Source organism: Rhamphochromis longiceps, linkage group LG14 (genome assembly GCF_057381845.1).
Source record: "Rhamphochromis longiceps isolate RC_006_pf linkage group LG14, R_longiceps_female_GT1.1, whole genome shotgun sequence".
Taxonomy (NCBI): domain Eukaryota; kingdom Metazoa; phylum Chordata; class Actinopteri; order Cichliformes; family Cichlidae; genus Rhamphochromis; species Rhamphochromis longiceps.
This window is the reverse complement of record NC_140570.1, coordinates 12,360,914-12,387,354: the sequence shown is the minus strand read 5'-3', so window position 1 is coordinate 12,387,354 and position 26,441 is coordinate 12,360,914. Positions and strand designations below refer to the sequence as shown.

At 41.5% G+C, this 26,441-nt stretch overlaps 1 protein-coding gene and 1 long non-coding RNA gene across 3 annotated transcripts in view; one reads left to right on the top strand and one right to left on the bottom strand.

The window, feature by feature from the left end:
- Positions 1-26,441, bottom strand: part of LOC146653709 (uncharacterized) — a 364,224-nt gene that overhangs the window by 43,115 nt on the left and 294,668 nt on the right. The gene's annotated exons all lie outside the window — the stretch shown is intronic.
- The window catches only part of igsf11 (immunoglobulin superfamily member 11), a 122,661-nt gene that overhangs the window by 37,526 nt on the left and 58,694 nt on the right, over positions 1-26,441 (top strand). For both annotated transcript variants that reach the window (XM_085380335.1, XM_085380334.1), the window contains exon 2: positions 210-239. In XM_085380335.1, coding sequence (XP_085236461.1) covers positions 210-239 — 30 coding nt within the window. The remainder of the gene's footprint in view (positions 1-209; positions 240-26,441) is intronic.

Genomic DNA, 26,441 nt, shown 5'->3' with positions numbered 1-26,441 from the left:
AGTAGCAGTTGCAGGGATATCAAGAAAAGATGCAAGAAGCAACTGAGCATGGCGCAGGTTCTGTCTGCCTGCAGAGAGATGCTAATGTTGATTTCTCTGTTTCATCAGTGTGATGGTGCACTGTGTGATTGCCTCAGCTACACTAATGCTCACTCACAAAACACAACAGTAATTATGCCTTCTTTATTGTCTTTTCTCTCTCTCCGCAGGTTCAAGGTTTGATCTACACACAGGAAAAGGTAAAAAAAAGAGCTCAACTTATTTCCAGATCTCTGTCTTTGCTCTTTTATTCCCTTCCTGCACACAGGGGGAGACTGGGTGATTAGCAAGCATTAGTCTGTATCTCTGTTTGTGTGTTTTCAGGTTTTGTATGTGTGTGGATGGATATAACCGAATTATTTGGGAGATTTGTGGACTAGTTTGCCTTTGTTTTCACTGCACACACACACACACACACAGACACGCACATGCACGCACATAGCTCAGCAGGCTGTTGTCCTAATCACGGTGAACATAAAATGTGGATTAGTGGCTGATGGTATCAGTCATAATCACACACAAACAAATGCTCCAGCACATAGGCACCTGAAAGCAGCACGTTTTAGGTCTTCACGTCGTTGCCGATCACCCGTTTCAGTTTCTAAATATAATTCTGTTAAGTTTTTTGAAAGGCCCGATTCTGTGACACTCAACAGGACATTTCTCCCAAGTGATTTCTCTAAACGCGTGAGCATAACTGAACATCAGCATTTTATCTGTCCTCAGAGTCATTGTGTTGTTTATGATGACAAATATAGCCGTTTTTTGGATTTTGCTATCCAGGCAGTATTTGATCATTATCGTGATGGTGCACAGCTCTTTTTGGTCTATTTCTGGCAGATGGAGTCTGTAACGGTTTATGTCTGTGGCCTTCCCTCTGTAGATCACAGAGTATTTTAGTCCAGAATAATCCCCACCATCTGCTATCTCCTCTACTACATTTAAGTGCTTACTATCTCTCTGTCTATCCGTCACTCTTTCCTATTGCTTTTCTTCTTTCTGTTTTTTCTTTCAGTATTTCCCTGTGATCCCTCCCAGCTTTTTTTTTTTAAATGTCATGACCCTCTTCCTCCCACATTCAGCCTTTCAATCTCAGCCATGTCCCAATCTGACTGCTCCTTCTTTCTCATGGGTTTTTAATTTTTCTATCTTATTGGTTTTGAGTTTTCCAGTTAGTTATTTTTATATTATAGCTCTATATTTTGCATTTGTTGTCATTCAGGCTTTTGTTATTATGCGATTAAGTCATTGTTCATCATCACTAGCTGGTTCCTTCTCTCGTGTCTAGTTTCCTGTGTTAGTTATTGGTGTCTCTCTGTGAAGTCAGTCTTGTCTTCATGTTAATTTGTATGCCTGTCATGTCTCTGTGTTGTCTATCATGTTTGTTTATGAAAGTCAAGTTTGCTGTCGCTCTCTCGTGCACTCTCTTCCTCTGTCTCTCTCTCTCGTCCCTTGCTCTTTAGCTTTCTCTCTCTGTCTTTCAGCTCTGTCTGCTATGTGCGTGCTTTTGTCTTCCCACATCAAGTTGTGTGTCTTCATGAGTGTTTCTCTCCAGTCCCTGTATCAAGCCTACATGTCTAAGTGTGCTACTTCCTGTTTTACTTTGATAGTCTTCTGCCTCGCCTGTATCATGTTTTTTTCTACGCATACTGTTTTTCCTCACTTGTTTCTTGTGCTTCCTGTTAGCATAGCTTTACATCTGTCTTGTTCTTTCTGGATGTGTCCACTCCTTTGCTTTCCCTTATTTATCCCGTCCATGCTACACAGGCAGTTAAATCTTAATCTGGGCTTGCATGAAAAAATGCATCCTCTAGTTTGTAACTGAAAAGTCCTAAAAATCCACTCTATTAGAAATGTAAAGAACTACATTTATTTCCCCATTATGTGCATTGGTCGCTGTAAGTCAAGAGGTTAAGTGGGTTAGGAAGGTTGGTGGTTCAATCCCTGGCTACTTTTGTCTACATGCCAAATATCCTTGGGCAAGATATTAACCCCAAGTTGCTCTCCGATGCATGTGAATGTGTGTGAATGTTAGATAGAAAGCACTTAAACATAGAAAAAGCACTTCTATGACTGGGTGTGAATAGGTGAATCAAGTATGTTCTATTAAATTCTTTGAGTGCTCTGGGAGAGTAGAAGAATCAGTCTATTCCCCATTTATTCCAGCAAAACATCTCTGAAGGTTACACTCATCATTTGTATATCCATTGAAATAATTTATGAAGGCTTTTCCTAACTTCTTCATAACTACACGTCCACGCTCCCTTTAAGCCAACTTTTTCTTCTTCTGTTCTCTGTCCCTGGCCTGGTTCTGTAAAAAGAAGAGGAAAAAATAACAACATTTAAAATTACCACTGAAATAAAATTGAAATTCTCAAATCTGTTAGGGTGCCTGAATCTACTCCACAGTATGAGAGTGCACGGCACTCAAAGCAAGCAAGCAAAGTTCTGCAACAACAATGATTATAGCAAGGTATTTGTATTCAGTAAATATACCCTCATTTCCTGCTTATTGTGGGCCATAACAGTGAACTTAGTCATTCAATAATACAGTAGGCTATATAAAACAGTGTTATTTATATATGTCTCTGTTAAAAGGTGCATATGGGTGTTCAGGTAGCAAATTAAAATGTCATCCTCTTATTTCCTTTTTCGTATTTCCTACTGCAGAGTTGCTTGTGGCAAACTGGGACTTGAGTTTGTCTGTTTTCAAAGAGAAAGTAGTCCCTTTTGCAACTGAAGGGCAGAACGTTTTGGTGAATGTTCTCTGTTTATAGTTACAATCGCTTTCTTCAGTTTCACTGCTGCTTGGCGAGTAGTTTGTAGACAAGTTGGCATCTTGCATGAAAACCCCTGGAGACAGCAGTAACCTGCTAGTGATCAAAGCAATCGCACAGAGGTTTTCCGTCCAGCATCACACACAGCAGGGACTACTAGCAACTGGCAGTAACCTCCAGCAACCACCTGCCAACCAATGGCCTGAGGTTACCAGGGGGTCTCTAGGCCTGTGTGAATTTCTTAATTACTGCCAACAACCTCCAGTAACCACTCCCCAATTGGTTGGAGAATACACATTTGGTTGTCAGATAATTCCTCAACAGTTTCTATACTTGTGTGACTGGGGCACACGTTGGGACTGTACTGTTCACTTTTACTTTAACCTTAAGCAAAGAAAAGCAAGTTTAACATGACTTAATTAATGAAAAAGCTGTTTTGGTCAACATCCAAAAACTGCAGAGTACTGCAGAGCAAAGCGGTGGATACAATTTTGAATCAGATGGAGCAGGTTGGTGACACTGCTGTGTTTACAGCCAGAGCTGCGACTATATTAAAGAAATCCCCTCATGTCGATGACAAACAGATGCAGTAACTGCTGGAAACGAAGCATTTAAAGCAGATTGACCAGATTATAACAATCAAGCAAAGACTGTGGCGATATCTTTGAACACTCCAACAATACAGACCCACTCTACCATACCTGAGAAACAGATCAGACAGTGTCAAGGTGATGAGATGAAATACTTCTTTTGTGATTTTAATACGTCTAAACGTGTTCGTTGAATTAAGCATGAGGGATATTATGTTTTAAGGTTAGAGAAAGAGACCTCACTGAAACCACAATGGTAAAAAAAACGAATCTACTCACTTGAAAAATCTAATATGAAATGTGGAAGACCGTCGTCTTCCTCTACAAGCACCACTAACATGCCCAGGGAAAAGGCACTTGACTCTCAGCTACTCCACTTCCATTGTTCTGTGGCAAATGGTACATGACTACTGTAGAAATCCTCAAGTGTGCACAACTGCATCCCTTTTCCCTCTCTGCTCCCTTCTCCCCGACTGAGGCTCTAAGTGAGACTGAGCTCTTTGTCAAATTATACAGCTGAGAACATGACAACAACATTTCACTTAGCGCACCGACACGAGCGTTTGTGACACTCAGGATCTCTACAGAGAGAAATTCAGTGTGCTGTAATGCAGAGAGCAGAGTACACGGTTTAGGCTCCTTGATGTAGTCGCATAATAGTGTGCTGCGTCTGTCTCGCAAACAGCAGCGATTACAACGGAGGCAACCGAAATACACACAGGTATGACATCAGCGTTGGTGACTTGGTTGTCAGCCATGTACAGCACATCTCTGTACCAGCACACAGCTGGATTAACAATGCCTTGAATGGATTAGTGGGAGTTTGTGTGTGTGTGTGTGTGTGTGTGTGTGTGCGTGTTTGTGTGTGTGAAAGTGAGAGAGTCAGACTGAATGATAAAACATGATGGTGACTCCTGTGTCAAGTGGGTATTTGACAAAGCCGGATACCTTAAACAGATACTGATAATACCCCGAGATCATCGTATTTTGGCTCCACTGTTAATGACATCACAAAACCATGCCCTCCACTTGTACACGCAAGCTCACACACAAACACACACACGCACGAACACACACAGCGTGCAAAGCAAATCATATCTTCGTCATCTGACCTAAATCCATTAGCACTAGGAGTCACAACCTCTTCCTCCCATTCCTCTCCCTCAATTTCCTGCTCTTCCGCTTCATCCTCTCTCATTTTTTCCCCTTTTGTGGCCCTTTACCTGGCCGAACAGCCGAATTGGACATACAGGTGTTTTACCTGTATGTCCAGTCTTCATGCTACTCAGACTGACACATTTATCAATTTTTACCATTCTGCAGTGATAAGATTCAGGCACAGAGCTTAATATGTGATGGTAAATATAACTCTCTTGAATATATTTGTCTTTTAAAGCATATGAAAAACCGTTTGTGTGTATGCATGTGTGCTTGCATATGGGTGTACATGACAGGATTGCCAGCTGGGCCATTTATGCTAAACTGCAAGTGTCTCTGCTGCTGTAAATTGCTTTGGATTGCTGTTAATAGCTACTTTTGCCTTTTGCCTGTGAGACCAATATTAAAATCTGCCATGATGTCATTCTTCTGTTGCCCTTTCATCCTCACTGCTGCAATATGTTTCTTGGATTACTGGATTTGAACGTCGCATAGTGCTCTAAGAATGTCAGTAATGAATATAAGGCGTGCAAGCTGCTTGACTATTCAAAACGCTCCTAATTGAAATGCTGAAAAGACGGCTCTGGCTAATCAGCTTAGAGATGTAGTCCACAGCTGACAGATAATAAAGAGGATCTGGGTGCTGAAGAGTCTATTACCACCCCTGTAATGAGAGTTCATATAATATCAGTCGAGGACAATGGAAGAACGGGGAAGTTGGGAGCGAGTGGGAGGCTGGGAGAAGTATAGGATTGCGGGAAGAATGAAGAGGTGGCTCCCATTGTTCAAATTTAAAAGATGTAACTTAGGCGACGAGGAGATATGATCAGGGATCTCAAACTGAGTGCGGGCACATGTCAGCACTAATGACCAATGGACTGAAGGTAAAGAAAATAACTTGCGGACCTCTTTTTTTTGCATGTGACAATGTGAAAAAAGGATAGTGTGGATGAAGTTCTTAAATTTGACCCAGTGTCTGTCAAAAGGCTAAAAGCCATGGCCTCCAGTTTACAGTTCGTTTAAAAAAACCAAAAAGGCAAAACACCAAATGGAACAACTTTTCTCCTTTTCTAGCCTTCAAACCTTTCTAACCTTCTTAACCTTCAAAATAAAACAGGAAGAAGTGCAAAAAGGACAAAGAACAAAGAACTCAGATCAAGCAAAACACACAGAAGGAGCAGGCATGGAAAAGAAAATCTTTGAGCGGTGTCAGAGCAAAGCTGTAAGGATTACAACAGAAACCATAAATCCCACACAAAGACGATGCTAGTCGCTCAACAAACAGGGTTTTATAAAAACATTTGGGCTCATTGTTTAGCTGCTTGTCCCACAACTTTACTGTTTGGTTCACTTTGAACTTTTTTTAGTACCTGGTCAAGTCAAGATAGTAGACAAGACACGGTTAACAATTTGTTGGTGAGCATTCGGGAGTACTGAGCAGCTAAAAAAGTCCCAGATGTTTCCCTCTGGAGTTTTGGACACTACTACAGCAGAGTTAAAAGCAGGTAATTATTGTTGTGTTTTAGCAGGTTGCCAAGAAAATGAATGTGACTGAAAAGAAATGTCAGCTTCCCAAGTGCTTCCAAAGAAGTGATGGGATTTTTTTTTCTAATCACACAGTTTTATATCTGGGGATAGCTAAATATAGACACCTTGAAATGCATGCTCACAATGTGTTTTATTTCTATTTGACTTACAGGATAAAATCACCTTACTGATACGGGGTCACATTAACAAGACATTAAAATTTGTCTTGCATCCACCAAGGTCTTCAAGGTCAACATATAAAAAGTACCACATAAAGATTTAAATTATCGTATCGCATTTGAACTCTGACCCCAACAGATCAATCTGAAGGTCAAAGTGATAATTATTCTATGTAAATCAATTTAAAGCTGTTTCTTACTGCCATTGTTTGTGTTGACAACACACTATATAATATATGTGATGTATAACGGGATTCTAAATATAACATTACCGTGGGCCTCTGACTCTTATAGTTTGGATCCATAGCTTGTCACATTTGAGTTCTGACCTCAGTTTTATATTTTACATCTGCTTTTCTTTCACGTTGGCTCCAAAACATGTTATTTGTATGTCTTGAACCTTCCTGAATTCCATTTAAAAAGCACAAAGAAAACAACACGAATGAATACAAAACAGGATACTACTCCGTTAAATATAAATACTACCCAGAGACTGTGCCGCCTTCGTGGAGGTTTGCTCTCTCGGAGTGCTTCTTGTTTTCCATTTATTTTCTTTGTTGTTTTTTTTCTTAAGATGGTTGCTGTATGTAGGGCTGGGCGATAAGACCCAAAATTCATATCTCGATATTTTTTAGCTGGATGGCGATATACGATATATATCTCGATATTTTTCTTTAAGCCATAAGGTAAGAACAAAAAGAGAGTTCTTAGTCAAAGCTGTGTTCCAGATGTCACACAGGCACTTTTATTAACATACAGCGTAGATGTACATGAAGAAATTACTCAAAAATAAATTATCAGCATTTATTAAATAATAATCCTCCATAAATAAAAGAAAACAATGTTGTTTTTGTGCATAACAAAAAGCTCACAATTATGCAGTCAAAATGTGAACTAAAAGACGCTGAGCATAATAACAAAGACAGATTTCACAGCTGCTCTGTTCCCAAGTTCTACTGTGTGGCTGACAGCCTGGAGTTTGAAATCTGCTTCATAACCGTGTCTCTTAACAGGTGCTTGTACACACACAATACGGTAATATTACGTTGAAGCACAGTACGTATCACTCCGCGAGGCTCCGGACTACGGTAGTCATAATGCTCCGACAATCCATCAAGCGCTGCAGCTCCGTAGCTTACCAAAGTCGAACTAAAACATTTCTTGACAGTTTGCTGAGCGCCGTGTACCACATAAAATCGGTTCGCGGTCAGTAAGCACAACCAGAATTCATACATAAGGCGCACTGTCGTTTTTGGAGAAAATGAAAGGATTTTAGGTCATGCATGTCGTTAGCGCGGTTAGCTCGCTAACACGTTGACGCCATCCAGCCCCACACACGGGGCGATCCGCAGTAACTCGTTAACGGAGATTTGCCGTGTCCATCTTGTCGTTGCCTGCAGGTGAAGCGATGGGGGAGTTGTGTTCAGTAAAGGAGAGGTGAGGCCCAGTAACGTTGCATAGAGACAAAAGTGGATAAAAGAGAGGCAAACTTGCGGCTCCACAAGTATAATTATAACGTAACATATACTATATCGATATAAACGATATTGTCACATCTTATATCTCGTATGAAAATATACCGATATTTTTTTAAAAACTCGATATATCGCCCAGCCCTAGCTGTATGTATTCTCAACAAGATCTCCGACTGACCTCCTATTGACATTTCTAGTCCAGTGTGGCTAACATGAACTAATGTTATAGGTGAAACTCCATAGAAACTACTATAGGTTTCTTTAATCCCACAGCTATAACATGAAGAGGTTATCATGACAAAGAGTTTGATAGTACAAGCTCTAGTAAGTAACTGTTTATAACTGCTGACTCTTCTGCACTGCACCTTGTTTCTGATCTGCTCTCTTCTGGGGATTTAGGGATACAAGTTGTCAGTCATTCTCTCTCATACATACTCCTTCTGCCCCTCTGACCTCTTCTTTCCACACGTACATGTAATCAAATTTTGTAAAGCCAGTGTTTATGAGACCGACAGAGGTCAGGGCTGCGCAGTATGAGTGGAACGACACGGCTATCAGTCCAAGCAAATCACTGTTGTACCGAAAAAGAGCTGCTACCACAATGTGACTTGAAACTATAACCGAGTCACAATCCCCCCCTACTTCTTACCTTCCAGATGCCACTTCTGAAGAATGTGTTTTGTAATCCTGTTAAAGTTGAAAGTTGAAACACATACCATTTTGAATTAACACTTCATGCCTATTAATTACTGAGAGGCCTGCGTGTGATCAGATGTCCACTTTAAACAAACCTGTCCTTGTACCGTCTCATAGTTGGCATCACACAGTAGCTTCAAGTAACATTGTTGCCACATACTTTTGCCATCTTTGCCCTCAGTGTTCTGCAGCGGTAATGCACATTACCATTCAGAGGTACAATTTGCAGTTTTTAGACTGCATCTTGGGGAAAAAGGAAAAATAATGTTTTAAGTAGTGGGTTTTATACTTTTGTAGGTGCAAAGGTGGACACATTGCCCTCTCATCCTCAGAGGAAAGCACACATGAGTCATCGTTGAACATCTTGTATAAAGAGGAACAAAGTGTCAGACTCACCACAAAAATAAACTGTGGGTCGAGATATTTGGATGGATTAATGTATTAGTATTTCCAATAATCAACGTGAGCTGTCTTTGCTCTGCCCTGCATACTTTCCTCTCTCCTTGTGTGAAGCGGGCAGATGCCAGCCACAGGACTGGGAGAAAGAGGGCACTGCTCATTAACGCCAGCAGCACAGAGATTAATCATCACACCTTTAAGTATCTGCGAACGGCGGGATATAAACTGTGAGTTGGGTTCAGAGGGTAGCGGCAATTTGATAGGAACTTAATGTTAAATAGGCCATGACAAAGTCAGTGAAACCATGTCTGTAACTTTGACAAGGTTACTGAATGCTGTGAATATTTTACTGTGTGCTGAAACCTGAGTTGGTACTTGGATGGGAAACCTGGAATCTTAAAGCACACGCTCTTTCTATTGCACAGACATCTTTTTCTATGAGGGAATTTGCACTCTTTAGTGAGGTTTGTTCTGATCAGGTGTTGCACTCCTATGTTGAGGCATGTTGCGTGTGCAAAGTGGGGGGGACACCCGAGGTCAAGCCCTATGGTTCAGGCAGTGGCTAGTGTCAGGTGACTAATTTAGAACGTGTTGTGTCAGAGTAATAGGAGCTGAGAGGAAACCCCTGATACATATCAAACACACACAGACTACTCGCCTCTCTGACTCACTGGCTAACTGAATGTTTACTGGCATTGAAAACTTGACAATTTGCCTCAGTGGAGCAATTGTAAGCAAATCATCGTGTAGTTGTAAGTAAATGAAGAAACAATATTTGAGAAAATAGTGGAGAGCGAAGGGGCTCTGTTAGGACAGGCAGCAGATGGAGAGGAAATCTGGTGAGTTCGGAGATGTATGTGTGGGGGGAGCTGCAAGGGGGTATCGGGGGTTGGGGTGGGGTTAAAAGTTTTTTCTGGGATTGACAGAGGGAGATAGGCAAGGAGCATAAAAAGAGGGAGAGAGGAAAGAGGAAGAGCAGCTGTCCTTAGATATCAGTCTCAGAGGGCTCAATCACGGGACATCTTTTTAACTTTCTTAACCTTGGCATTTGGACGTCAAGAGCAGTGCAAAGATATGAAGACAGCTTCCTAAAATAAAATAGTGGTGGAGAATGTCCTCCATCATCTGCCTTATTCTAAGTGAATACCTCAGTGAAGTGTATGGATATGAAATTCACACGCGAGATTAAGATTCTAAGTTTTAGAAATGCTGCTCGGTCTTGCGCTGCAGACACTTAGGGGGTTTCATATCCCAGGGGACCCATTAAAAACTGATTACTGTGTAATTTAAGAAATACAAAGCTGGCCAGAGGGAGATGAGCCCGTTTTTTATATTGATTGACCTTTTGGAAATGAGAAGGTTTTTGTGTGCCAGAAGCAGAGGCCTTGAGCCAGGAAAGCAATATGATCCATACTCCTACCACCTGGAGTGGTTGTCATAATCACGGGTGCCACGGTGAGGAATCGGCTGCAGTACGTATTGATTTCTGCTCTCGATTGTAGTTTTGGCACACAGGGTGAGGACTACATCACCACGCTGTAGCACTGTAGCCCCAGTGGGACACGTGGAAAAGACCTGTGGCCTATTCATCTTCTCCTGACTCAGTGTAGTGCTTTGGTTTCTTGTCCTTGCCAACCTCCGTCTGGCTGTGTTTCAGCTTGTCCTAATATTGTGTTATATATGTGAGGAAGATTGATATCTAATGCGCACAAATAGCTCGCCGCCCCATCGATTATGAGTCTATTTGTTTTTGTGGTATGATTTAGGCCATGTTGTCGTGTTCATGCATTATGCAGAAAGATATTGCACTCTTCGCTGTGGGAGAAAAGCGATAAATGTCCTGCTATCATTCTGCAGTTGCTGGGTTCTTGCTGATGGAGAACATTGCTTTCTAATTATTATTATTGTTATTTTTTTTTTTAAATCTGGAGAGATGGCATGTTACAGTGTCATTATCAAAGCCAGATATATAGATGAAATATTCTGTTTTAAACCAAGCAGCACAACCCCCTTTTTGAATATCAATGAGAATAACTGAATATTGAGGTAAGGTCTTTTTTATGTACTCATCTGCTTGGCTGTCATAGCTGAACTCATCCCCTACAGAAGAACTCATTACTCAGCATGGCAGCTTTCTAGTTTCAGTTTTTGTTAAGGTGAAGGCCACTGGAATAATATTTTATTTACACCTCTGTGAATTATTTAGTGGAAGTGTTTCTAGATGGAGCTAGCTAGCTAACTGTCTACTGTCTATGAATGCTTCAGTTAGTCTAATGATCCGCTCTTTCCCTCATGTGCTGGTGTGTGCCTGCAGGCCACACCGTAGCTAGCTACTCATCAGTGTGAGGATTCTTTCTCAGCAAAAAGTTGCTGCTTTAGCTGGCACAGAGCAATGAGATTCGGCCTCCCAATCCTCTCGCCGATGTTCCAGATTCGTCTCCCCCAGGTGTGCAAACGCAGTGTATGTGCAACCGCACGTGTGTGCATGCACTTGCACATTGGGCGCTTGTGTTTGTGCCTTTACCCTCGTGTGTCCTGCTGTCTTTCTTTGCAAATCTGCTTCCTTCTTTCTTTTTTTGCAGAGTAATCCCTCCCTGCATTTTCTTTAATCTTACCAACCCTTCCCCTGGTTCATTCTACTGCTGTTTGCTGCTGCCTTTTTATCCCACCTCATGTCTTTTTTCTCACTCCCACCATCCCTTTGCTTCTATTTTATCCACTCCTACATGTGTGCTTTGAAGTGACCACATGGTGAACCTTATCAAAAGGAGCTCCATAAGGGCCCCTCAGCTTTTTCCCAAAGGTGTTTTCTTGAGTGTTTTTTTTGCGTGTGCATGTGTATGTGTGTACGTGCTTGTGAACAATATTCAACTCTTCTTGTCTCTGTATGTCTCTGTCAGGGAGTCTAACCTGTCAGGACTGACAGGACGTTCAAACAATATCCGCTTCAGATATGTGACTCTAGGCTACAGCAGTGTTGCAGATTGAGAGGAAATGAAGTTTTTTTGCAGTGTAGGATGGGAATCAGCGGAACTCTTTTGAAGCTAAACTGTTAGATGTATAGTTTCCCTTTTTACTTTCTCTCTTGTAGTTGGGAGAGTTGAACTATCCGAATTGGACTTGGGCCAGCTACAACTGGGTCTCCAAAAACAGCAGTTATCGGTGCAAGCGCCTTCTTTCCTCCAACATGCACACTAACGCACACGCATACACACCAGCCCTTCTAATTCTCTTCTCTCCAAGCCTTCAAGATTCCCTTCTTACTTCCTCTGATCTTCTGAACATCAATCCCTCATTCCTCAAAGCAAAAACGAGGGGAAGGGAGACGACAAAAATGAGATGACAGATTACCTACTATATATAGAGCCAGTCCTATGCAGCTTCCCTTATTCATCTTCTCCCTGCAGCCTCAAGACATCGGATACACCTTTTGGGTTGTGACTGCCAATGCAAATAGACTGTCTCTCCCCATTTACAGAGCTCTTGAAATTCAATGGCCTGAGCAGCGTGATTTTCGTAAATGGTGCCGGACCTCGTGGTGAGAGTGCGCTAGCAGGAGAATGAACACGCTGACAGATTCACATTCACTCTGACAGCTGGGATTGTTTCTGTAATGGCAAATCCCAGTTTTGAAATATATAAATGGAAAACAAAATTATGGATTAGTGTTTAGTCATATTTCCCTGCTGGGACAATAGTTGTGCTCGAGGATGTTTGCTAATCTTAGTGACTCTGTATCACGATTATATATGACTATAGAAAGAGTGGCCCACAGTGCATTATCTGCTGTTCAGTACTGTCCAATCATTCCTATAAACTGTCATGTGGCAGATTTACGATTTTCTGTGGGCCATATTGTAAAGCATGGATTATAACTACAGTGATAATCTCACAGTCTTCCTTTTTGTTTCGTCATTCTCAGCGTTTTGTGCTTTCTCTGCTATCTTCTATCCAGGATTTAGTTATTACACTAAATAGTATTGGAAAAACTGCATTTGATCTTTTTCTTATTGCATCCATTCCAGCATAATTTTTTTTATTCATTGGTGTTCACATGCTTGAACTACAAGCTTGGCTAGTTTTTAACTGTCATAATCAGTTTTGACAGAGGTAGAGAAAAATCTGACAAACTTAATTAATGTAATGATTCAGGTTTCCGTTTTGTTAAATGTTGCCTTACATGATCTTTAAGGGTTACTGAGCATGTGTGGAGTTTTTTTTGTTTTTTGTTTTTTTAATATGTCATCCGCTAAAAAGGAAAAAAGTGTCTATGTGCTCAGCTCAAATAGTTCACTGAAGCATGCTTATTTGATATCCTAATTCATTGGTAGTGATTGTCTTTTCTCCATTCAGTACTGGAAATTGAAGATTTTTTTAGTTAATGCAGACTGACATATTAAAACATCCTTATTGTATAATAGCATTTTTTAGTATTTGATACACTTAATGTAAAAAAGTTGGCTTTATATTAAAAATGCAAACAAACAAATGGAAACAAAGAGGCTTCTTTGGGTTTTCTAAATGCAATCTTTATTTCAGTGATACCAAAGACATTACGGTGTGACAGTAACCACTCAGACATTTGCATACAAACCTCAATGTATATTCTTTCATTTGAAAAACACACCTCATCTTTCCTGCACTCTGTCTTCGTCTTTCACACATTCATCTTCTGTTGTCCTCATCACCATATCATCAGCATATTGCCGCGTTGTTCCTCTACTTCTGTCAGTGTAAATTATCACTCTTCCTTCACAACACCTTTACTTTAATCTTCATAGGAGAGAGGCGAGGAGCAGGAATGAGAGAAGGAAAGGGGTAAAGATGCAAAATCTCTCTTGGGATATCATTTATTTTATTGCTTATGTTTACATTGTACCAATAAGGTCTTGCTCTACATCAGTCAAACCTGTCTACCTTGTTATGCATGAATAAAGATTATATTTCCAGTTGGACTGGAGCCTTCTCTCTTCTACTTCTCGTGTCTTTGCCAGTAGATTTTTTTGTTGTTGCTTTTTTTAGTTTAAATGCAAAAATATGTGCCAGTAAGGGTGGAAAGAGACAAATTGGTGCCATGAAGCTATTCCTTTTCGTGCTGAGAGGAGAAGGAGAGCTCTGTTAGCCTAGCTGACATTCCACTTAATTTGATTCATTACTGCGTGGTGACGCTATTGTTGCCACATGCAGGGAACTGGGCCAGTTGTAGGGCTTTGAACTATCCTGATGGAGAATGGGTCAACTAACACTATATTATAAAATATGAGTCAAACCGAAGTGGTGCAGCTTTTTCCAGGCCACAGACGGAATTGCAAATTGCCTTTACTAGAATATTTGTGAACAAATTGTAAAAGGAAATTGGGAAATGTTATCAGCGATTCAGTTCAACAAGAATGAAACCAAACAGGTTCATAAAAGTTGAACTCGGCCCACAGTAGAGAGTCGTGTTGTGATGTGCAGTTCATTGGTTTGGCAGTCAGACTTTATGTGGCGCCCCTTTAAAACAGCTTGGGTTGTATCCTGAAGCGTTACATTTTAAAGGACAGGTCTTATTTTATTGTTGAAAATGTGAAATAAATGCATTTTTAAAGGTTTTTTAAGGTCTAGTCATTTTCCAAAGCAGCTTTTTATGCAGCTGTTGCTTAGATAGAAATCGAGTTGTTGGGAAGCATTTTCAGCGATGGATTCATACACGTGATGCCCTAGTCAAGTATTTCAGCTAGCAGAGTATTGGAGTATGTATTTAACCCTTTTTTGTGTCTAAAGTAGACATATGAGGCGTGAGATTTGGCCACACAGACAACGCTATTTTTGATAAATGGTTATGATGTGATACTAAAATTTCTTACATTCTTTGAAGTAATTTGAAAACAGTTATGGGGACTTTTCGGATTTCCAGTTTTACATGTCAGACAATATGTTCAATGGGAGATGTCAGAGCAGTGCTGTGATATTACTGACGTATGAATGGACTCAGATGGAGAGCAAAGCACAATCTGTCTGTGTGACTTGCTGTTGTACAGTATGACTCATGCAGTATGCATACAGTACGGACAACTGGCCGCTGAGTAGTTCTGCCTGATACAAGTTGTTCGCTCGTACTGTTTGTAGTTCATACATAAGGAGTGATTAATCATTCATGTAAATGTGAAATACTGTGTATATTGAGAAACACTCTTAGATGTAGTATAGATGTGATGTGCTCAGAATAGTGTTTCTTTTAATATGTAACAGGAAAAATGAAATCTATCCACATTCTTACTGTAAATGTCCTGGAGACGCGTGCTATTTTGTATGCTTTGCAACTCTCTAGTTATTCAGTGAGCTGTAGGGAGTGGCTCCTTACTGGGAGCAACACATCACAGGGGTTCCCGTAGCCACAGATATGTGTGATTTTATCCATGTAAAATAAACACAACGTGGATCGTATTAGCATACCGAACATGAAGCTGCTCTTGGCTCTTTCTGATATCAGAAAAAAACATGCATTTAAATGAGAAATTATTCCAATTGTTACCCTGAGCAGATGGAAATTATTACTGTCCTCATGGACTACTTACAGTACATGCAACAACAGTAATTGTTAATATCTATATATCTAGATTCCCTGTCTGCATTAATTCTTACTGACAAATGTTTTAAGGGGCTATATAAAGATCGGGGCTTTGTTTTTTCAAAGCAATTCATTTTTTACCATCAACATCTGAAAGACTTTGTATTTCATTAATGATGCTTTTTTTCCTTAATGAATTCTGCACAATGGGAAGCTCCTAGTCAAAAGACAGAGCATCAATTAAAACAAAGAGATATTTGCATTTGACCTCCAGCAGTCCTGCTCAAAAACTGAGTTGGGTAAAAATGTATCCAGTGTGATCTATTTATTTTCAACCCTTCAAAAGCACTACCACTCGATGTTGTGGTGTTTGTCGGTGCATGATTCTTCAGGGTATCTTCAAGGTTTTTCAGTTTGGCATCGTCTGCTGCGCATCGTCATCCTAATACACGGGAGTGTAGAATGAAAAGATCATTAGGCGGAAAAGCTGCCCAGAGCCTCTGGATGGATCTAAAACCTACTTTAACTTGGAGAAAGATCTTTTTTTTTTTTTTTTTTTTTTTTTTTTTTTTTTTCTTGGAAGTGACATCAGAAACAGCAGCATGTGACATCACGTGATGGCGGAGCTTCAGTTCATCCTTTGTCATCCTTTTTTTTTTTTTTTTTTTTTTAATAGGACAGGGGGAAAGAATGAAAGAAAGGGGGGGAGAGGAAGAAAGAAAACCAAAGGGGAGAAGAGACGGTGAGAAGGGGGGGAAGAGAGAAAAAAAAAAAACAAAACAAAAAAAAAACAAAACTCCTGGGTCACCTGTATGGAGAGAAAGAAAAACAAAAAAAACAGGGGAGACAGCAAACAACAAAGAGCAACATAATAATAAAAAAAAAAAAGCACCATCACAATAAACTAGCTAGTCATAGATATCAATAGTTACTAAATAATAAACGATATTGTGCAGCACGCAAGATAGACAGCGCACAGTGTGCTTTGAGGCAGCAGCCAAGAAAGCTGTAGTCCGCATCTGTGAATACCCATGTGTACACCTGTGTGCATACCTGTGTGGATCAGCATGCTTGCATTCCAAAGGTTTCTCCATGTAATGATCTGCTAGAGAGTGTGGGGAGCCACAGCCCTGTCCTCTATGGTATCAAGCAGGTGTGGAGGAGATCAAAACTCCAGACATCCAGAGGCCCCCAGAACACAAGAGACCAAGGAAGACCCACAGAGGGGCAGCCGCGCCACTGTCCCAGTAAGAGCTAAGGAGAGTCCCAGATGAGAGCTCATTCAGCAGCCGCGGAGCAGAAGCCAGGGGGAGTTGCAGTGACGCGCCCGTGAGCTCCGCCGGCAGCCAGCTGTGCCTGAGTGACCGAGCCCCAGGCCGAGAGGCCGGGGGCACCCCACCTCCAAAGTGGCCCGAGCGAGCCCCAATAAGCGGCCGCCAAGGAGTGAGCCGGTGTGTACCCGGACGCCCACCCCCAGATACAAAGAACCACCAACGCACCGATACCTGAGGGAGTCCGCCACCGGCAGGGGAAGTGGTGGTGGGTGGAGATAGGCCTCCAAACCTTGGAGGGCCCGAGATGTCCCCAGAGAGGTGGCGTCTGATACCCAACCTGACATATAGACACAGACATACAGGCACACACAGACACAAACATCCATTCCCACCCTCATGCTCTCATATGTACTTCACACTCAACCGACGTGGAGACAGACATAAAGGGACGCTGTATACACGATCACACTCCCCAAGCGTACTCTACTAACCGGGTCTAGGTACCCTTGCCCCTGGAGGGGGGAACTGCACCCAGACCCAGGTGGTGTTACCCTTTTCCCTGCGGTGGGGAGAGGCAGACCGCCCCGACTCCGCAGCAGCAGGGAGGCCCCAGACCGCAGTCGGACGGCCCACTCCTCCTAGCCCCCCCGCTCCAGTAGGCCGCAGAGAATGGGGGTGAGAGAAGACTCCAAACCTCCCTCCACCCGCTCATTGTAGTGTTGATGCATGTGTGTTCTAAGGTGCAATTAAAACCCAGGAGGGCATAGAGCTACCTGCCAGAGAGCAGCAGGTAAGCGCATAGTCCCTCCTGCTAGCCCTCAATGTCTACATGTATTTAAAATTGAGAGGTGGGCAACGACGCCAGGGGTGAGGCGTACACCCTGATGGTAACTTGGACTCCGTGTATCGTGCCCACCCCCAAGATCCTATATGTATGTGTAATGAGGGTGTGAGTAATGTGAATGTCTAAGTTGTGGGATAAAATTGAGGCAGAGGCAGCCAGAAGGGGACAGAGGGGGGGGGGGGGGGTAGCCTCCTCTGCATCCTGGTGACATACCCCTACTCCAAGGCCCTGCATGTGTGGGTGGTTGTGGTGGAGCAGGAGGAGGGAGGCAGCTGGAGATGGGGAGGGAAGGAAGGGAGGGGCAGGTGACCCCTCCCTGGGGCCAGCTCCCCCGCTGACCCCAGTAGGCACTCCCACACTCCGCGACCCGCCAGGGAAAGGGGGGCCCAGGCCCATCCAGACCGGGGCCCAGCGCCCAGAAAGATCTTTTTGATTGGCGTGCAAAGACTATATTCATTCATCACGCCTCGCTTTCACACACCGCCACAAGTGATTTTAAACCAAGCCATCCACCAACTTCATCTCCCAAGCCCCAGCTTTCCTCTGCTATAAATCATCATCTAGCCACAGGCTGCTGGGCGCTGAGCAAGGTGACACTCCACCCTGCTACACCACCACCTGAAGTGGGAAGTAGAGGAGAGAGAGAGAAAGAGAAAAAAAGGGAGGGAAGGAGAAAAAGGGGGAGGGCCATAGGTTGAGAACAGGGGTGCAAGATAAGGAGCAAGACGGAGAAAGAGAGAGCGAGTATCTTGCTAGGCTGTCGCAGTGGGAGAGAAATCTTTGATGTCAACTCTATTAGTGTTTGGCGTGTACAGACACAGCTCAGACTTGAGTGAAACCCACGGTGCTTCATAGTACCTCCAAAAAGTCAATCCTGGCTGGTAATTCAGACACCATACCGCTTAGAAATGTGCCGTTACTAGGCAGCTTAGAGTGCAGCGCAAAACATTAGACACATAGAGATTTAGATTCTTAGTCATCACGCAGTGCCATTCGAAAAGGCATCTCGCTGATCCTAAATTAACTCTTCAGCATGGCATTCATGAAGAACTGTCTTCAGTGACAAGATGAGTTCTGCAACAGATGGTACGTCTGCCACAGAGAACTCATCCCAACCTACTACCACTCATACCTGCCAAGTGTCTTGAAAAACTGTGTAGAAGTGAAACTAACAGAATATATATGAAAGGTGGTCCCACCAAAACCTACTGCATTATACACCTTTATAGCTTTTATAGCATTAGTGCTGAAAATGTCCTCAGGTCAGTTTTAGTGTTTTAGCCTTTTCAACATGGAGAGCAAATAGTTCATTTTAACTCAATTAATCGATGCATGTGAGTTTTAGTTTCCAGGGTTTTTGACAGGCTGTGAAACACTGTGATGTTTTTTATAGTCAGTCTATATTTGCAAAGTTACTAGAAATAGTTTAAACACATAGTTTTGGTAAGTTTCGATGAGACAAATGATGATTCATGTCTGTATACCAGCGTTAGCTTGGAATTAGTTTAGCTTAGACTAAACTTTTTTTGTATAGCACATTAAAACACATTTAAAATAGCTTCCCAGTTAAGGAAAAGCTATTAGGGTTGGGGATTTAATTAAAAAATGATTCAAAATCTTGCCCTCTTAGTGAATCAGGGGCACCAACAGGGCAAGATTTGTATTTGCGACTGAGTTTTGGTCCAGTCAACACCACATACAGAATGAAGACTTTGGAAAAGTGCCACAAGCCTGGCAAAAACTGAACGATGAGATTAATGTCGAACTGTTCTGTTATGTGTTTTCACAATCCTGAACACACCAGTGATTTCTTTCTGATCTACTTCATGTTTTACATTTGAATGAGAATGAAAAGGTGAGAAAAAGCGTGGCGTGTCTGTGTGTATAACCTACTGTATTGGCACTCAAGCAGTGTGATGAGCACATCAGTTACACAGGAGGCCTGTGGATTTAACTATGAGCCACTGGAGCGTGAAGACTGCACTGTATGTGCTTGTGTGCGTTGTGTCTGCGCAGGTTTATCCTTTTACTGCAGCACGTCTTCGATTAGATTATGGGTTTGTAAATGAGGAGGTTTATTCTTCAAGACATTCACTTATGAGTAGCAGCTCTTTATTTGTCTCTACCACAACAATGCCACTGATTTATACTGCCTTCATTAATTAGCTCTTAAATGTAATGAGCTCATCCAAGTGGGGACAGGAGGTTATGGCAGCAGCTGAAAAGTGAGTTTCTCACCTAACCTCAACCGCATTTCATGCAAAATGGTAAAGACAGAAAATCAAATCTAATTATAGCAATCATCAACTGAGGTTCATTGATCCATGTGTGTTTGGAGTCGGGAAAGCACTGCTGCCACCATGTTCGGTAATCAGTCTGGCCTCAATTGCTTCACATTCAAACGCAGATGTAGCCATGTTTTGTGTCGCCACTGAAATGAAGCAGGCAGGCTGGGTATAATGGTAGGAGATTGACCCAGCATGCACACTGAAAGAGGGTCAATACCACCACAGTTTTATTTCCCAGTTTATGATAGAGAAGCAGAGTTGAAGGGAAGTTAGCCATTTGTCAGCCCTCAATGGTAACGATGCCGCCCTTGCAGTGTAATGAGAGGCACAGCGGGGCGGAGAATGGAGAGGCAACGCGGGTTGCTCCTCCAGTTGCTTGTTTCATATATGGTGATAATGGCTGGTGGATGCCGCAGGACTGAGGTTTGTCAGGTGTTTTGTAATATTTATAGTCTCCGTAGCTAGATCAACAAGATTGTCAATATGTTTTCTTCTTACAAATAACAAAAGAGGCCACTTACTCAGTAGATATAGACAGGTATGGATTACATGGAGTTCCCACAAACACAAAAGCACCATAATAGGAACACCCTTATTAGAGATTCTACTCCTCAATATCTTGAAGGGTTGTTGCTTACTTACTTTCTTAAATCAATTTACTTAAAGTTGGATACTCAGTGAAATAGTAGTATTATTATTGGTTTTTTAATTTTAACTATGCGATAACTCTTGCAACGTTAGCTGGGCAGTTTTTTAATTTTAGCCATATTAATGGCTGAAGCTGGTGCCGTGATTAGTTCCCTGAGGGGGGAGAAATTAAAGTAGCTCCTCTGAGGAAGTTCGACCACAAGCTTCTGTAAATCAAATGCAAATGCCTCTGTGCTGATTGATAAGGTTCTTTTTTTTCTTTTTCTTTTTTCGATCAAGGGAGGAAAGAAAGAGAGCCACGGCTCTGCCGCAACACCTCTCTGACACAGACTAACGCAGACACACAGACGGCATGTGAGCAGTGATTTCCTCATGTCAGCTACAGATGGCTTGAGCCATCCTACATTAATGGAGACGCTGGGAGAGGAAAAAGCCAAAAAAAAAAAGTGTTTGACACAAAATAAAATGACACAAAACTCCAGATTTTAGTTGATTGTTGTTCTTCTATAAACACATTATGAAAAGTGCTGGACGGGGTTAATTTATGTCGAAATGTGTGTGTATGAATGTGTCCGCTGGTACGAATAGTACTGGAGATTGACATGAATGCAGGGGTCTGTTGTGCTTGTTTGCCTGCCTGTTCTGCATCACCTCGTACACCAGTTTGTTCTCACACATCACTTAACAAGGACTAGTGGAATTACAACCAAGTCCTTATTTGCCCTCCACTGTAACTGACTTGGTAATAAAACACAAAATAGGTCCAGGGCTGCATTACAGGCTTTCCATAGCACGTTTTCTCACTCACAGAACCTCAGTTAGATGCAAAAAGAGAACTTTGCTGCAGTGTGGCCATGCTACCTAACACACGCACACATACACACAAAGACATAAACACACACAGTTGTCTCTCTGGCTTCAGGCAGTTCTTCTGCTTGGTTTGCAGTGCTTGTCCTCTTGTTGGCGAAATGGCTCTGGGTAACCTCTCTAGTTCACACTATCATAGCATCACTTAACTATCCCCCGGTTAGACTGACATCCTCTGTTGTTCAGTTGTAAGACTGCTTGAATTTGGCTCCTTGTAACCTTATTTGGACTAAATAACAATAACGTATTCGACACATATAGCTTTACAGATCTGTTTCCAGTACGTGAACACACTGGATGATTATTCTCACATTTACTTTGTTTTTTTCATCAAGTGGATCACACTTACTTTATAACTGTGAACCGCTCAGGCTAATAACGAGTATTTTTTAATATCTAATAAAAGGCCCGATGATGAAGCTTAATAATTTCCGCAGAGTCTGCATCTCGGCATTGTGCTGAATATTCTCGGCTTTATATTGAATCCATATATCCTGAGCGCAGGCGTAATACCCAGTGGTAGAATTAGAAGTTCACACTTAAGCTGCAAGTTGTCATCACTTCTTGTCTGCTCGTGGTTTTAGTCCCAAAGCTATCAGATGCTTACTGGGCTCCCAACACAGCAGAGTTGGAAAGTGCATTACAGGAAGTAAAACAGTGGAAGCTGAAGCATAGTGTAAATTATTATAAAGAACCAACTTCAAAGGGTAGGTCTCACATGTTAGATTGCCAATGGAGTGAAATAGGTTGAGAGAAATCATTTCAGCTTGTTCATGGATGTTACTGTTGTTATTTTTGCTCTCTTTTTTGCCTGTAGCCTGGAGAGCTGTAGCAGGGACTTCAAACCCACTGTATGCAGTATACAGTATTTCATGGGTTGGTGGAAGCAGAGTCGGCTGTGGGCTTCTTGTCTTCAGTAATTTGTGAACTAATCAGGCATGTCCGTAATAGAGTTTTAAATTTAGAAGAGGTCTTCTCCTGAATATGTAAGATCTGTTTTGCACAATTTTACTTTGGCAAAACATAGTACCACAACACAGTACCTGGAATGGTGTTGTGTGAAAACTTAGTCTTTGTGAGATTTTCTTGCTTTACATTTTCATGTCTATTACAAAATGAAACCTCTGGAAAATATACAGTGTTGTGCCGCTGAAGTTAGAAATAGGGGAATAATCTCACTGACCAGCTTTGAATGTTTTTTTTTTGGCTCTGATAAAACATTAACAAAGAGGTCTTGTTTAGTTGTTCCGGCTCTTTGTTGGAGTCTTTCCTCTGAGTTTGCAGCGTCAGGGTGAGCAGCAGAATGTATGAGTTAATGCAAGGCACAAAACAGCACAACTGCCATTAATTACAATGAAACATGATCGATGAGGATCTAAGGCAGAGAACACTGTCTACATTTCTTTCCTTCAGTCAGGCGGGCTGTGACACAGAGTTTAACACTTACAGTTTCAATAGCAATTTGCTTCACAGCAGCTGTGAAAAAGCTCAGGTCGAGTCCAGAGCTCGATCACAGCAATCAGGATATAATATAAAAGACTTTTTCCTGAAGGTAAATGATTGTTTTTTACTGTAATGACGCGTTTTTAACGTCAGAGATTTTTCCATTTCAGACTCTCACAGCAGGCTTTTTGCAGGAGTGACATTTTTGTACCAATAGTTGTGTTCCCATAACTACATGAAGGCAGGAATGTGATCTGTTTCCTCATTAAAGAAACTAGGAAAATTCATCTGGAGGTGAAACCAAAGCTAAATTTGTCACGGTCCTGTGTCGGTAACTCAGTGTTGAGTTTCTTGTGTCTCAGAGTTTTTGTATTAGTTCTCTTTGTTGCCCCAGTTTATTGTATAGTCTAGTGCCTTAGTTTGGCTTTCTTGTATTCTGTTTAGTTCTGAGTATTTAGTAGCTGCCCTCTGTGTCTCTTTGTTGCTGTTCTCTGTGTTTCTTAGTTGCTCTGTCTCCCCTAGTCAAGTCTGCGTCTGTGCTACTTCCTGTTTTACTTTGAAGGTCTGTGTCTCACGTGAATGTATTCTACTTTGCTTCCTTGTCTCGTCAGTTCTGATTTCTCCCAGCTGTGCTCTCCTTCTGTGTCTCATTCCCCTCGTTACTTCCCAGTGTATTTAAACCCTGTGTTTCTCTGAGTCAGTGTCGTGTCGTCGCTCATGCTGTGTGGAGCTCTCTGTGTCTCTAGTTTGTGATTTTCCAGTTTAGTTTAGTTTGCTTTTGTATGCTTTTCCCGGCCAGCAAATAAAGCTGTGGTTTTGAGTTCATCCCTCGAGTCTGAGAGTCCTGCATTTTGAGTCCTCATCTCCTGCCTGCCACACAGCACATCCTGACAAAATTTATTTCACCTTAACCTGTAATTCCACACGACTTTTCAGTCTTATCAGATACACAGTTAGTGTAGTGGTACAGTATGGTTAATGATTTGTTTGGGGTATTATTGTGTTATATTACTTAAATGATGGCCATTTCTTTCTTCATCCAGATTATTATTAAGTTGAATTGATAATATTATACTTTATTTGTTGATCATCAACATTTTCTTTTCTCTTGCCTGTATTTGACATTTTGGTATTGAGGTTATCGAAATATACTAGAAAGAAATTTAATTGATTTACTCGAAAAAGCTAAAATTTTAATTGTATTACTGACTACATTTTGAATCAGGATAGTAATAATGAAGTGCCCCGCAGGGACATCTACCCTGGCAGACTCCAGACTCCACAAGCCCTCTCACACTGGACACTCTCACCCCTCCCATCTGGAAAAGACTACAGGTCACTCATGTCAAAAACAAACAGTCTCAATAACAGCTTCTACCCACAGTCTTCCCTTCACCACCTCATTGAAGCACTGATGATCCAGCCCCACTTTTAGCTGTACAGAGTAGGTCTCTATACACTCCACTGTATGAGGGGCCGTACAAGCCAAAATTCATTATTTCACTCTCACACACAGACATTCTTCTTTCACACACATATACTTTCACTCTCACGTGCATATATTTTCACTCTCACATACATATATTCTTCTGTCAGACACACATATTGTCACTCTCAGATACACATATTCTTCTTTCACATATACATATACTTTCACTCTCACATAGTTTTATTTTAATTTTTATATTTAGATATTTTTATTCTCATGTTTACACATATTTAACACACACATTGCAATATTGTGCTCTCTTATACATGTATTTTAATGTACATATTTACAAATTTTCACTCTAACATACATGCATTTTCATTTATGCATTCCTACATTTTGCTCTCATTTACATGCATTCAATATGCATTTAATCTCACAAATAATATATGTATGTAAGAAGAGAATGCATACATGTCTGAAGAAAATATATGTATGCAAGAAAGAGTATGAAAGAGTATTGTGGAAACGGAAGGAGTTTAATGGAAACGGAAGGCTGGGTCTCTGTACCGCTGTGATTGGCTGAGAAGCACGCGCGGGTCACTTTCAAGTGTCTGACAGCGTGGAGGGGGGAGAAGAAACTCAATCATCTCCTGAAACGGTCACATCTTTGTCCTCGTCACTTGATCGAGATGGGACGGGCTCAACTGCACCCAGTGTTACCCACAGCGCGGTGGAAAGTGAGATGAGGGAACTTTTTAGACCAGCTCAGAATAGTGGCACAAAAATAATGCCACAAAAGACTGCCCCACTCCAGTCAAAATCCATGTAGCTACTTGGCTCGTTGAAGCTACCCGGGTGTTAGCTGGTCACACATATGTGTATGTGTGTATATATTTCTCTCCATATTTCTCCATTGTTTATATATATATATATTGTGTCGCTAAATTGAATAGCTTCTAAACTATTTTTCCTTGTGCAACAGTGATAATACAAATGATATTGTCTTACCTTATTTGTGTAGGACTATGTATTTACCACTTGTAACTACTTGAACCCAGACTCTTCCCAATGTTTATAGAACCACAAGTAAAAGCTGGGGTATACATTTTAAAGCCTCAGTATTTAGCATTTTGGCTAGTGCAATGCTGTTTTTGAGGGTTTTGTTTGTTTTTTAACCAGAAATGACCATATCCTACCAACCACACTCAAGAAGGCTAGTTTGGATTGCAAACTGAATTCACATATCTGCAAATTAATTCTAAGAAACAGATTAGAATAACGTGACGCACAGAATTGTTAGATTAAAAAAGTTATTCGCATATCAAGTAATTATCATCAAACATGCTTTAAATGCACCACAAACACTGTCAAGTGGTTCCGTGTGGTCTATGTAGCTGAGTTAGAGCCTAGCAGACAACTAGCAAAGCCACTGTCAGCACACCTGTAACAAACCAGCACATCTGTAAGATCTGTAAACCTTAATGCACTGTAACCAGGTAAGTTATAAACAAATAAATATAAAAACATGAGCTCAGGATTCACCTACTTTTTCATTTATCCCCTGCCATAATGTACTTACATAATATTGTGCAATCATAAAAAATGAAAGTCCCAATGAATGTCGTGGCTGTCAGCTGACGGTGACTCTTCCTGGTGACATGGTGGTTTTTCCCCTTTCCTGCTGGATGTCCTGTGGCCAGTGCGGCTTTACAGGTTGTAACCTAACCCAGCTGTTCACTGGCTCTGTGGTAGTCCACGTGGGTTTGTGTACAGTGTGTGTGTTTATGTGTGTGTGCAGACCTGGCTGGGCAGCCTTCTGCTCTGTCCTTCTCTCGTGCACAGTGTGATGTTGAGTCCATGGTGGGTTTTCCACCTCACTAACCCGTTCACATCACACCTGACCACTTCTTTGCAGCCACCTCATGTCTTACCTACTAGGGCAGGGCAATGTGGCCAAAAATATTTATTACGATATATATGAGAAAATTTGCGATAACGATATAACTGACGATATACTTCATGCAAGACAAAATACTTTACAACTCCACAACTTTATTAGTGCAAAAAACCCCCATCAATTCCTTTTCACTTAAACGAGCAGCTGTTTTTTATGTGCATTAAAGCTATATAAAAATTTAACAGTCCAAATGCAAATTCCTTGCTGACAGTTTAACCAAAAGGCATTTCCAATATATAATATCCACAAAAGTTAAAAAGAGGTGCTTTGCAACATGAAACTGCAGTGTGCCAAATAA